This window comes from Haliotis cracherodii, unplaced genomic scaffold, assembly GCF_022045235.1.
Source record: "Haliotis cracherodii isolate W230 unplaced genomic scaffold, xgHalCrac1.p SCAF_5, whole genome shotgun sequence".
Taxonomy (NCBI): Eukaryota; Metazoa; Mollusca; class Gastropoda; order Lepetellida; family Haliotidae; genus Haliotis; species Haliotis cracherodii.
Genome location: NW_027266308.1, coordinates 63,268,945 through 63,282,014, shown reverse-complemented (window position 1 = coordinate 63,282,014; position 13,070 = coordinate 63,268,945). Strand labels below are relative to the sequence as shown.

Below are 13,070 nucleotides of genomic sequence, written 5' to 3'. Positions count from 1 at the left end.
GCAGGCCAATCAAAACTTTGTGTGGGATGTTTGAAGACGGCAAGGATGAAGGCATGAACAGGTGGCTGCAATTAATAACGCGATATTTTGTTTATCGTATTACGAAACGTGAGATAACATGGACGGATATAGGCATATTAGCTGTGTGGAAAAGGTTAATAATCTAAGGACATTTATAAAAGACGATCTACTTAACTGTGGTGTCAAACTTCCGAAAAATAAGAAAGCCAAGAAACTCAACAATTCAAGAGGACCATCACAGGTGAGGAAATTATTGTGAATCTTCGTAAGTTTTAATTCTGGCTAACAACATATGTCAAAGCTGCGTTTGGAAGTGTGGATGTTTGATTTACTTACCTCGTCTATCATTCTACAAAACGAAACAGATCGAATGTTTGATGTTGAAAGCAGCTTGGTGAGATAATCACAAAAATACAGCCATGTGTTTGTGGGTCAGATGTGCGGGTGCTTTACAAAAAGAGATGTACATAATACCAATTCCAGTGACTTTCACCGAAAACAATGCAGAATTTTATGAATTAATTTCTTACTATCACAATAATATCGAATATTGGTGACTTATCAAGCCTTCCATTATGTGGCCTAGCTCGATCTTCCATACAGTGATTGTAACCAGTATATAAACACTGATAAACCACTGCTGTCTTCTCAGTTTCTGATTATGTTTCAGACTACAGTGAGAATTTATTTTATTTCGTGCCTGGAATCTGTCATAATAATGCGATTAACCTCAATTTGTTGATCCTTGTGAATTTAACATTTGTATTACCACAGATACAGGACCAACGTCAAATGAGTGTCTTTGTTTTGCAGGATGGAATCCTTGTTCCTAGTGGTATATTTGGTAATTATCTTGCTCACGTCCCTTGCGAATATGTCACAGACTGTGGATATGTTCCCAAGTAAGTTTCTTTGACAGTATCTTCGTAATAATGTGGTTTGTAGCATATTAATGGTTTGATAATGTGAAAAGTTAAGACTTCTTGCCATTGCATATTAATCATGTTGATAGTGATTGGTTTATGGTGTAACGTTCTTGATGTTGATACACTGTATTGTCCTTATAAATTAGATTTAGAAATATGTCTGTTGCATCCATTGTCACATGATATGAAGCATCACATTGTACAGTCAAACGTGATACATTTTCTTAGTGCAGTTTCTTTACAAAATTACATTCATATTGAAAAGTATAGTTACCAATCTGTTTTTCATACAGTGTTGTTACTTTTATAAATCAATTCTTCCTTCCAGATTTTTGGTTGACTCAGCAGAGCATATTAAGATCCATTTCAAAACTGAAGGTATATTTCGGAAATCTGGATCAGTCAGCAGGCAAAAGGAACTCAAGGTAAAATTTCAATCTGCTAAAAAACAGTGAAATGCTGTGTGTTATTTTGAAATTGAATGTTATGTTAAAAATGTCAAGAAAGTTATGCAGTCAACTTAAGACAGATCAGTCTAAAAGAGACTTTAGTCTTAAGGTGTTTAATGTCATAATTTGTATTGATGTCTGTGCCAAAATATGTTGAATCTAGCAGCCAAAATTTGTCCTTCAATATTAGTTTCAGTAGATTTTGAACCAAACATTTGTTAACACTATTGGCTGAGCTTATTAGACTCTCAAGCATTATGCTGGATCATGGGGACTGTGGCTTCTGGCCACAAGATGGCCACAAACTGCCCTGCACTTAACAACGTTATGCATATTTGAATGTTCACATATTTTAAATGGGTTGTAATTTGTGTAAAGTGGTCTTTTCTTACCACAACATAGTACAAAAGTGTGGTTTTCATGAAGCTTTCATGAAGTTTCATTTATTCTGTTTGGTATATACATGATATGAATTATGATGTGATCTGGAGTCACCAATATGGTAAACATGTTCATGATATTATTTGAAGTTTCCCCACAATAAGTTAATGTTAACAATGTTAAAACATAATCACTGATTACACAGGATTTGACTAGATGCCTAATGATTATATCTGACATCTTCCTGGAGCTGACTAATAATCAAAATGATCAATTTTGAAATGTTAAATTTTCAGCAACAAATTGAAGAAGGTGTTAATATGGATGTATCCAGCATCTACGACCTGACCACCCTCATCAAACAGTTCTTTCGTGAGCTGCCCGAGCCCCTGTTCACAAGCCTGTACCACGACACTTTCATCAAATGCTACCAGCTTGATAACACCAAGTCAGTGACAGAAGCAATCCATGCTCTGTGCCTTCTCCTCCCAGCGGAGCATCTCAGCACCCTGCGCTTCATCATGCAGCTTCTCAACTTCATAGCTTCCCACTCAGATGATAACAAGATGGACGCTGCCAATCTAGCGGTTGTTCTTGCCCCTAACATCATGCATGTCAACAGCAAAAGTGAAAAGATGAACTCGACTGAGGAAAAACTGCTGCAGATCCAGACAGCCATTGTGGAACTACTTATAAAGGATGCTGAGAAAGTGGGCATGGTTTCGTCAAGTCTGTACCAGCGAACTACCCTCATGACTGAGTGTTTTGGGGTGCAGACAGATGATGAGTTGGATGCTAGTGATGACAATACGTTAGAGGATTCCAAGGATATGAAGAAAAAGAAGAAGAGAAAGAGGAGCGGGTCACTGCAAGGTAACAATACAAGGAGAATGATTGGCACAAGAAAACTTCCAATTTTTAACTTTATTTTAATTGAATATCAGAGCTTCAGATATGCAGCGTATTTGCATAAAATTCCCACCACCCCCCACCCCCAACCCCATTCAAAACCCAATAACTTTCAATTAACTTGCGTACAGAAACGCATGCATTCTGAAACACAATTACGAGCTAATCTGCTTTCCGAGTCAAGCCTATATATTCAGAACACTTATATACATCTTAAAAACATTATTTCATATTTTTTTTAAAATGTTCACTAATTTTGGGGAAAACCCAATAGAGTGATGAATAGATGAGTGAAAAAAATATTGGTCACCCAATGAAACATGAAATCACCCAATTAAAATAGAAACCCTAGAATAAAAACTCAATTGCTCTAAAACTTGTCTGGAGCTCAGGGCCTAGATTTTCGAAACGATTGTAGCCCTAAAATTATCGTAAATTTGTCATAAGGAAATCGTAGGCTATCGTAGCATATTTTCGAAACTATCGTAGCCCTAAGATATCTTAAGATTGTCGTAAATCTAAGATAGCCCATACCTGTCGTAAGTTAATTTTATCTTCATCCAAGATGGCGGCATACTTTTCCATAGATATTTTGACAAACAATTAGTCTGCTTTATGTCCAAACATTGACATTTTATTTTGTAAAACCGTGTGATTCAAATTGACACTTCGAACACACGAAGAACGCATCAAGGATTTCACTCAAGTATGTGCATGTTAAACAATGTGACCTGACAATGTGATCATGAATTCCATGTCACTTATATATGTTGTTGTTATTGTCAGCAGCTGGGAAATCCCTGTGACGTCATTGGGAAACACCCCGCTTTTTCAATCTCTAACACAAATGAGTTTTTTGTCAGAGTTACGATAGGTATCGTAACTCTGAACGATCTGCGACTGGTTTACGATAGTTTCGAAAATCTATCTTATCTTAACCTTAAGATATCTTATCTTTGAACGTAAGTTGCTAAGATTTATCTTAGCTGAGATTGTTTCGAAAATCTAGGCCCTGAATTTTTAGATATTTAGTTAGGCACAGTGGTCATCTGGCTTGCAAAAAATTTATTTCTTCTCTGTGTATGTTTAATTTTTTCAATTGGACACTGCTAGTGAAGCATGTAATTTGGATGAACCTTTTTTAGGGGGTATGAGCTCGTGTGAATGGTTAACTCAAAAGAAAGATATATCCCGATCATCTCAGTAGAATGACACAACGGATTGCCATTCTGTCATGTTGTGTACAACAAGATCTCTATTTGCTCATAAATCACCATGAAATGAGGCAAATGGAGACCAAGATTTAATGGTTAACTCAAAAGAAAGATATATCCCGATCATCTCAGTAGAATGACACAACGGATTGCCATTCTGTCATGTTGTGTACAACAAGATCTCTATTTGCTCATAAATCACCATGAAATGAGGCAAATGGAGACCAAGATTTAATCTCAGAGTGCATGTAACAATGTGTAAGGATGTTTTAGTGGTGAGAGGAGTTCTAAAATGTTCAGAGTCCTGGTTAATGCCTTGCCAGCATAAAAATCAGATTAGCTTTACAACATGTACAAATATCATGATGCATGTTCCTTACATCATACAACGTCTGTCATTAGTCTTGGGAATTGATTGTTCAGTCATGTTTGATGAATGGATCATCCCGATCAAGCTTCAAGATTAATTGGTTAGAGTCACTTTCCTGAGTTTCAGTGTTAAGTTCAGTAAAACTAGATCACACCAAATAAACACTAATACTGACTTCAGAACTTTAGTTTTCAAAAAGACCTGTGGAGATCTGTGTAAAATTGGTCTTAGCAACCCATGCTTGTCATAAGAGGAGAGTATGCATGTCATAAGACTGAGGCGACTTAACAGGATTGGGTAGTCAGGTTCACTGACTTGGTTGATGCATTTTGTTGTGTCCCAAATGCATAGGTCGATGCTCATGCCAACCACAGGATTGTCTGGTCCAGACTCCATTATTTACAGACCACCGTCATAAAGCTGGAATATTGCTGAGTGAGGTGTTAAACAACAAACAAACAAAAGCATTTAAAAAAGACACTGGCCTCGCTCTTTCTCACTTTTATTTCTTCACATACTAAATAGTAAGTAGTGAAACTCAGAACTTCCGAGGGGCAAATCAGTTGTTTGATTGTGGAAAATTGCATTTGTTTGGTCGTTTAAACCAGGGCGGGGACGAGTCCAAATTTACTACCCGACTCCCTAATACCAGATCCTACACGAATTTGGAATTGTTTTACCGGACCCCTGACAAAAAGTATTCAGACACATAGAAAACTGATCTGGTCATGCATACACTGAAGTTGACTGAAGCCGTATCTTTACTCAAAACATATAAAAGACAGAATGCATGTGCAAATTGTCAGAAAGATATCCAAACATTAGCAACTTGTTGGTAACCATGGAGTTATAGTAGTGTATTGTGCTCATTAAACAATAAAGCATGTGACTAACCCCAAGCCGGGTTGTCATGTGGGTACCTGGGTCCTACTCAGTACCGACCCGAGTTACCCATCTGAGCCCTATTTTAAACCTTCCAATTAATCTTCACTTATTTCAATTGATTTGAACACCTCTTTGTGTCCTAAACAAGGTGAACTGAACCCAACTGTAATGCATTGTGTGTTGTAGGTATTGTCAGCTCTATAGCAAATGGCCTGGCAAAGTTACGGAGAAGTACAGATGGCAAGAATGGAAACTCAAGTCAGAATATGACCACTGCCTCAAATGAAAGTGCCCAGTCTCTCTCCGGATCCCTTGAACAAACCCACTACCCAACAACCACACCTGTCGTCATACGAAAACGCAAAGCCTCTGGCGAGGTCATTCCCTTTTCAGCATCTAAAAAGTAAGATATATGACATGAATGTTTTTATAAGGATGATTAGACAGGTTAGAAGTATGGATGTTATGTTATCATCATGATCATGGAATATTCCTCCAACTTTATCAAGATCTATGTATTACTATTGTAAATGTTAACAAGAAATGCTGTTTTCTATTAAATGTTTTATTCAAAGTACAATAATACCAGTTGTACCTTACCTGAAGCTACACAGTGCTAAAGGTGTAGCATCAGGTAAGTATAAAAACATTGTATTTATCCCGAATTACTCATTTTTGTTAATATTCTTTGTTTGTGAATCTACTTGTTCCCACTTCTGTTTCTGATTGCATCATTGTGTTGTTTTCCCCCTCCAGAAAGGCCATTCTGCAACACCTCCCCCAGGGGTCAGCACTGGGACACACCCCCTTCACCCCTGCCTCAGCCATCAGGAAGATGGATATAAATGGTATTCACATCTGCATGAAATATCCATATCCTGTTTTGGAACAGTTTTGTTTATTTGTATGCAGAAAATAGATGCACACATGTTGGCTGTTCTTAGAGTTATTCACATTATACTCCTTTTAACTACATGATATTACATGTAGCTTCCATATGGTTGAACACCTGTGTGTTACCGGTTCTGGTGGCTGCCGTGCTTGCAATGCTAAATGTATGTACCAGATTTCTTGGTACCAAACATGAAGCAATTGTGTTCATTAAATATGATAACAATCTATAATATCACTACTCCTTTAAGAAATAGAGAAATAATGCAGAGGTAGCCACCAGTGGTCAAATCCCAACTAGTTTGTGGTTCATTTTGGACTAGAGGTTTGTGTAAAATAGCTAGATTTTGGAAGAAAACAACTAGTCTCATGGCCGTGTCTATCCATGTAATGGAGGTAGTGCGATAGGTCAGTGTGAAGATAGGGGCGGTCGGGTAGCCTAGTGGTTAAAGCGTTCGTTCGTCACGCCGAAGACCCGGGTTCGATTCCCGACATGGGTACAATGTGTGAAGCCCATTTCTGGTGTCCCCCGCCGTGATATTGCTGGAATATTGCTAAAAGCGGCGTAAAACCATACTCTCTCACTCAATCACACAGTGTGAAGATACTGGGGCAAGCAGTGAACAGACCACATAAAGGGAGACAACTGCAAGGAGTATCTATTAGCATTACCTATGTTGTTACTTGACCAGGCCATGTTCCCAAGGTTATACAAGGCCACTCGTTCGTCAGTCCAAGACTTGTGAAACTCAGACTAGATTGTTTTCTACCAAAATCCCATTGATGAAAAAAAAACCCAGCCCCAATTATGCCCATGGGGTCTATCCCTGGTTTCCACGTCTAAGGATGTTTTGTTTATTTCAGATCCTAGGAGAGGTGGCGTTTTGGATACTCCTAGTCTGAGCTTTGGGGACAAGCAACATATGCCATTTACAGCCACTCCATCTCACAACATAAAGACTCCGCGCAAGAAGCTCAACCTGTTCAGTCCAAGCAGCAGCAAGAAGAAGATGGCAAGGTGGGTACAACACTGGCATCAGAATCAGTATGAGCTGAGTTTGTAATCATGGCACATTTAAACAGCAAAAGATTGTGAACGTCCACTTTGGCCAATTAAATATTATACGAACTGAAGTTGACTATATTAAACCATTAAGCATCTGTTTTTAGGAGCCCATCATTCTCCAATATTTCGACTGGATCTACCAAGAAGAGCGGACGGGGAAAGAACATCTTCAGAAGACTTAGTGGCAGCAAGGCTGATAAGGTGTGTAGATTGCTTAAACTGTCATCTACTCTGTCAAACGATTTTTGTGTTTGTCAATTATTTGACCACTTGATCGTGTTCATATACATCTACTGTATGTTAATGTACTTTAATATATTTACATTGTATTCTGTTTTTCTTGGAAAGATAATAGTCCAGTTGCATTAAGCCTGTTTGACCAATGTGAAGTTTTGCTGAAGTGTATGATTTAGGATAGTTTTAATGCTGAGATAATTAAAAGATTAGATGAAGATGTTAAATAAATCTCCTTTTTCCCCGCAGTCATCTGCATCCGACTCCTCCTTGCATATCGGTGAGCGTCTGGCCAGTCCCACCAAAAAAGATGAAGCCATGGACGCAACATCTATGAGGAGAAGTCAGTCCGAATCCGACTCTCCCATCTCGGCACTGGCTCAGAGTACTACCTACATGCCTGACGCCTCTGTTGTCTCGCATATGGACATCAAGCAGACACTAAATGAAGGATTCATTAATGAATCTCATCTTGATCTGGATCACACCGATGCTGGGTCTGGATTGCAGCGATCTCACAGCCTGTATAGGCCTGTCCATGCATCAGCGTCTGATCCAGTGGTAGCGGGGAGGAACACAGAGGGCAACTCACATAAGAGGTCGCTCTCTGCTGAAGGGATGAATCTCAGACGAGGACAGCCAAACACCATCCATAACGGCTTATTAAAGGGTCAGCAAAATCAGTTGAAAAAGTTGAGAAAAAGTTTTGACAAGTCTGACATCAGTGGTCCCATACCTATAATTGTACCAGCAATTGGTGATGGGACAGAGTCCAAGCAGAGGATGGAAGGGGAGAAGATACAGAAGGTTCCTCCTTTACCTCCTCTCTCTGCCCCGAACCAGAACAGTAGCCTGATGAATGTAGTCCTTCCCCCTCCTGATGGCTTTAATGACACAATACAGCAGACGGGGTATGACTCAGATGAGTCTGAGGCAGGTTTCTCGACAATATCAGGTGATACTGTCATCTACATTCCCAAACAGTCCTCATCCTCAACAAGCCTGCAGTCCAATAAGTCCCAGGGCAGCCACAGAGGACAGGGGCGAATGTCTGCTCAGACATCCAGAGAAAGCATTAAGAAGAGTCTTCAGACCAGTAACAGCTCAGATAGTCTGTTGAGCTCAGGATCTGAGATGTCTGTTGAGAGCAACACCTCCAAGTTAGAAAGATGTCTGTCCACTGACAGTGGGAAAGGATCTTTGTTTGATGAAACATTAATACAGCCTCCAGCCCATGAGCCAAAGGACTCTCTTGACGTTGCCTTTGTTGCTGATGAGAGTATGCTTCTAGATACAACCATTATGAGGAAGTCAGAATACATGGATTCGGATACAGCGAAACCATCTGATCAGGCCCACCCACACCAACCAGTAGTAAAGAAGTCCCATTCCGCACAACAGCTAGCTCTTCCACCCCGAACTGGAGTTGTACGTTCACAGAGCATGTATTCTCACCAAGAGGCACGCAAACACAACATTAAACCGAACTTGCTAATCTCAGCCGAAACTCACAAAATCTTGTCACGAGCTGGTTACTTTCCTGACAAAGCACCACAGCCAAGTGGCAAAGATTTCCGTCTCCCTGTCAAGTCACCACCGAGGTCTCATTCATTTAATGTGTCTAGAAGAAATACTACTCTGGCTGATCAGTCCATGTTGGATGAAAGCCAGGTGTGTAGCAAAAGCGTTCACGAAATACAAGACATTTCACAAAGGTCATATTGTGAAACACCAAAGAGACACAATGTCAGTGAAACGTCTAGCAGACCGCAGTCCTGTGAAATATCTGGTATTTCAAACAATGGAAGAATACAACCAGGCATGCAAAAAATGGAACTTTTGCCAGAAGGACACACAATGCTGCCTCAGATAAAACGAGCCGAGATGCCACTTCCAAAGCATGAAAGTGTTACACAAATGCATGTGTCAAATGCTGGAAAGGTTGCAGAGAATGTGAAGCAGTTTACTGATGTTGTGGAGAAACAGTTATTGACTGGTCCCATGTGTGCTCCAAAGCAAAGAGGCATGTCCCCGGTCAGGATACCAACAATATTTGCAAAGAACAATGACATGTCTGCACGATATCGAGACATGGCCCAAGCAGCCATAGAGAGGGGCAGACTGGCTTCAGATGATAGGCTGTCAAATAAAAGTGATGTGACAAGCCAATCATGTGTGACGAATGGCAGTCTTTCCTCCATCTCGACGCTCACCGACTCCGAAACTGACATATTCAAACATCCAGCTTCTGTAAGCACAGGGAAGACCTTGACAGCGAAATCTGAGGTTTCCATGTCAGTTACCTCCCCTGATGACAGTGTCAACATCACAACAGATGTAGGGAGTAGGGTTTCATTTGAAGGTCAGCAAGTTGACCTCAGCTGTTCTTTGCTGGACACCATCAATGACATCTGCACTCCAAAGATACAGCGGAAGACCAGCAGTAGATCACCTTTGAAAGACTGTGGTAACAATATGGGTGGTCCGAGCCCTACGAAACCTATGGAGATCACGGACCATGTTGTCCTCAGGACTGCGAGTGGGATGACGCCACGTCAGGTACTGCGTTTTTCTCAGCCTTCACGCAGCACCTCAAAGACTGTGCCCAACAAGCCTGTGAAGAGACTGAGTTCTCCAGGACAAACACTAAGGAACTCGAGATCTCCAAACAAACAGTCTTCAACATCGCTTCCTGATAACACAGCTCAAGCTATGTAATAATGGTGCAGATATTGTTTTGGGGGAATAGTGAACAGATCTCAGAATGGTTAATTGTTCCTTGAACTCGGGGTATCAATTAAAGTCAGCTTTGAATATAATGAAGTCATATGTACAGTCCTCGAACAGTCATCTATAACACACCAATGTCTCATATCCTTTGAGTGGACACAAGTGTGGTTGTGCCAATAGTTTTGGAAATACTCAATTCTGATTGGTCATTCTTAGGTTTCAAATCACAGAAAACACCTCTGATTGAAATAGATGATAAACTGCTTTTGATGGTCATGAGGTCTTTAGTGTCTGGAGTTTACTGAATCGGGGAATTTGTTATTTTAACATTAACAATCTTAAATGTGATTTCTGAACAAGTTATTGATGGGCATTATTTTCGTCTGCTCCCTATTCCTCCACAACATGCTTCCTGCTTCCTTCCCTTGTGGGTCTCCTGTATCAATGATTAGTGCTTACACTGCCATACCCACATATGGCAGCTTCTTGTTCTATTGTGTTTGTTGTGTCCATAGTTTTAATCCATGTGCAATGTGCAAATCTTGTTAAACCTCACTGGTGGGATCAAGTGATCAAGGAATACAATTTTATAAATCTATAAATGTTTTCTTTGACAACCAGTTTTATCCTCTGAACATGTAAATATGCTTTTGGAAGATGCTTAAGGATTCTTGTTATCTGTACAGAGGAGTATAAAGTTGATCTAATATTTATTGATTTATATGTTACAATGTTCATGATAATCAGAAGTCAACAGACAGCTTATCTCTCATATGAAATGAAAAATGATATAGATGAATATTTGGTTGAAAGAAAATAAAAGAATGAAATGTGTTGTATAGGATTGAAGTTATCAGTGGTTCTCTGCAGTATTACATTAAAGAAACATCACTGGAACTACGGGGGGATACAGTAGCTATGGCTGTGTTCGAAATAAAGCAAGTCATGGGTTTCTGGTGATGTACCCATTGTCAAAGATTAAGGAGTCCCCAGATCCTAATGATACCCGGGCCCCCTTGACTTTGAACACTGCATAGTAACAGTGTTGAACAACTAACATGTTGAACATGGCTTGTTTGATTGGATAGGACTTATTAACTATAGTTGTATGAAAAAATCGGGTGTTCTTTTGAGTAGTATATTTCATGTTTGGGTTTTTGTAAACTGTCATTTTAAACAGTATTTGTTTACATCCTATAATCTAAAGGTTCATTTTTCTTCATTGATAAATCAAAGCATGCTGTATTATTATTCAAGGTTTGAGGTCATCGTTATTTCTTTTTTTTTTCTCAACAGCGATATCAAATATCTTCTTTATTCATGTTATAGAACTTGGCTGTCTTTGCAACCTTTATACAAAGTTAACAAAAAGGTCTCATAGCAAATCAAGTCATGAATGCAGTTTACCTTTAAGGCCTCAGTATGTATTACTGAATTTTGCCAACAAATTGCTCAAACGGTTTTTATTGTAAGTAATTGTATTATATAGGCGTTTTTTAAATCTGTTTTACCATTTTACCATTTTTGACAAATTGATTTCATTTCTCAATTGTGTAAAATGAAGTGTATGATGCACCTATTGCCAACATTTCCGACTTATTGCTCATAGTTCTTGATTACATGTTTACACAGACATGAATACATCTGTTGACCAATCAAAAACTGTTGTGATTTGCTTCATATCAATAGTAAAACCAAATATGTATTAAAACATTTGTGTGCAAATACCAGTCATGCACATATACCAGTGTACAGATTATACAAAGTAGAACCATATATGTATATCTTGAAACTGTAGAGCAAAGCATACATATATCATCATATACTGTTATAGTACGTATACAGACTGAGTATTATGCAAAGTGTATGTTGGGGGCTATCCGCATAACTATCTGATGACATAATCATTCCTTTCGGGGTTGTCTGTTGTCAACCAAAGACAGTTAGCAGCAAGTATGTATTATTTCCAAGAATGCTGAATGTCCACACTGAATTATATTCTTTTGACACAAAAGCAATGTTTTGCCATCATATGTTTACTGGCAGTAGCTTATGGAAATAATGCCTTATGTAGTATATAATGTATAGTTTACATCTTTCTCGTACACTGGATGCTGCCAGAGGTATGCCTGTTGCTGCAACATACACTTGTCAGAATGCTGCTCTTGTACCATGTTTAGTCGAGATTTTGTCCTCCTGGTGTTGTGATATTACAATTATTTTGTTGAACATTTATTATATCCATGTATCTAAGTTAGAGGTAGATAAACTTTATTAGTCATGTTTATTATTTATGTTGGTGGCCTATATTATTTGGATCAAATCCATGTATGATATCAACTAGAGATAGAACAAAAAGAAAAATTGTCATGATATTCATGTAACTACTGTGAAACATAATCTGATTCGCAACTTCACTACACAAAAATTAACTATTTTTGTATTTCATTAAGACCAGATCATGTTTTATAGATTAGCTTACCTGATATGCTTAGGTCAAAACATGTCAAACCCTATTTTTTTGTTGATTAATTATCTCTGAGTTCAATTTTTTTTGTTCAAACAAACAACAAAAAGCCCTTCTTATTAACCAACATTTGAAACTTGATGTCCTGAATTTATCAAATTCCTCTTTATTTGTAATCAACCTGACACTTATTTTCCATGTGCACTCTATCATTGCTTATTGGTCTAGAAAAACTCAACTTCTCCTGGCCTAATTGAGATTAAAATGCAAGTTCCATTTACTGTTGTTACCTGCAATACTTAGGTGATACAGCAGCCAAGTCCTACTTGCATCTGTACTTGAGCATACAGTTTAAGTCCAACCCACCGGTTTGATTCTCGTTTCAGTTTAGCATAATGTCACATGGACAAGACAGTGGCACTTTCATCTTTGCATCTTTTCCTACCCTGTCCATCCTCTAGCCATCCGTATCTCAACATCTCAGTTTGGACTGCAATCTTTGTATGAATATATGCAATAAAATATCA

At 38.8% G+C, this 13,070-nt stretch overlaps 1 protein-coding gene across 1 annotated transcript; it reads left to right on the top strand.

Annotated features, from left to right (window-relative positions):
- The first annotated feature begins 38 nt into the window (after window positions 1–38).
- LOC139444102 (serine-rich adhesin for platelets-like) lies at window positions 39–13,070 on the top strand. Its single transcript, XM_071225009.1, has 9 exons — window positions 39–262; window positions 835–923; window positions 1,276–1,372; window positions 2,074–2,650; window positions 5,342–5,558; window positions 5,912–6,003; window positions 6,911–7,064; window positions 7,217–7,313; window positions 7,596–13,070. The coding sequence occupies exons 1-9, from the start codon at window positions 119–121 to the stop codon at window positions 10,062–10,064; spliced, it is 3,936 nt and encodes a 1,311-aa protein (XP_071081110.1). The 5' UTR covers window positions 39–118; the 3' UTR covers window positions 10,065–13,070.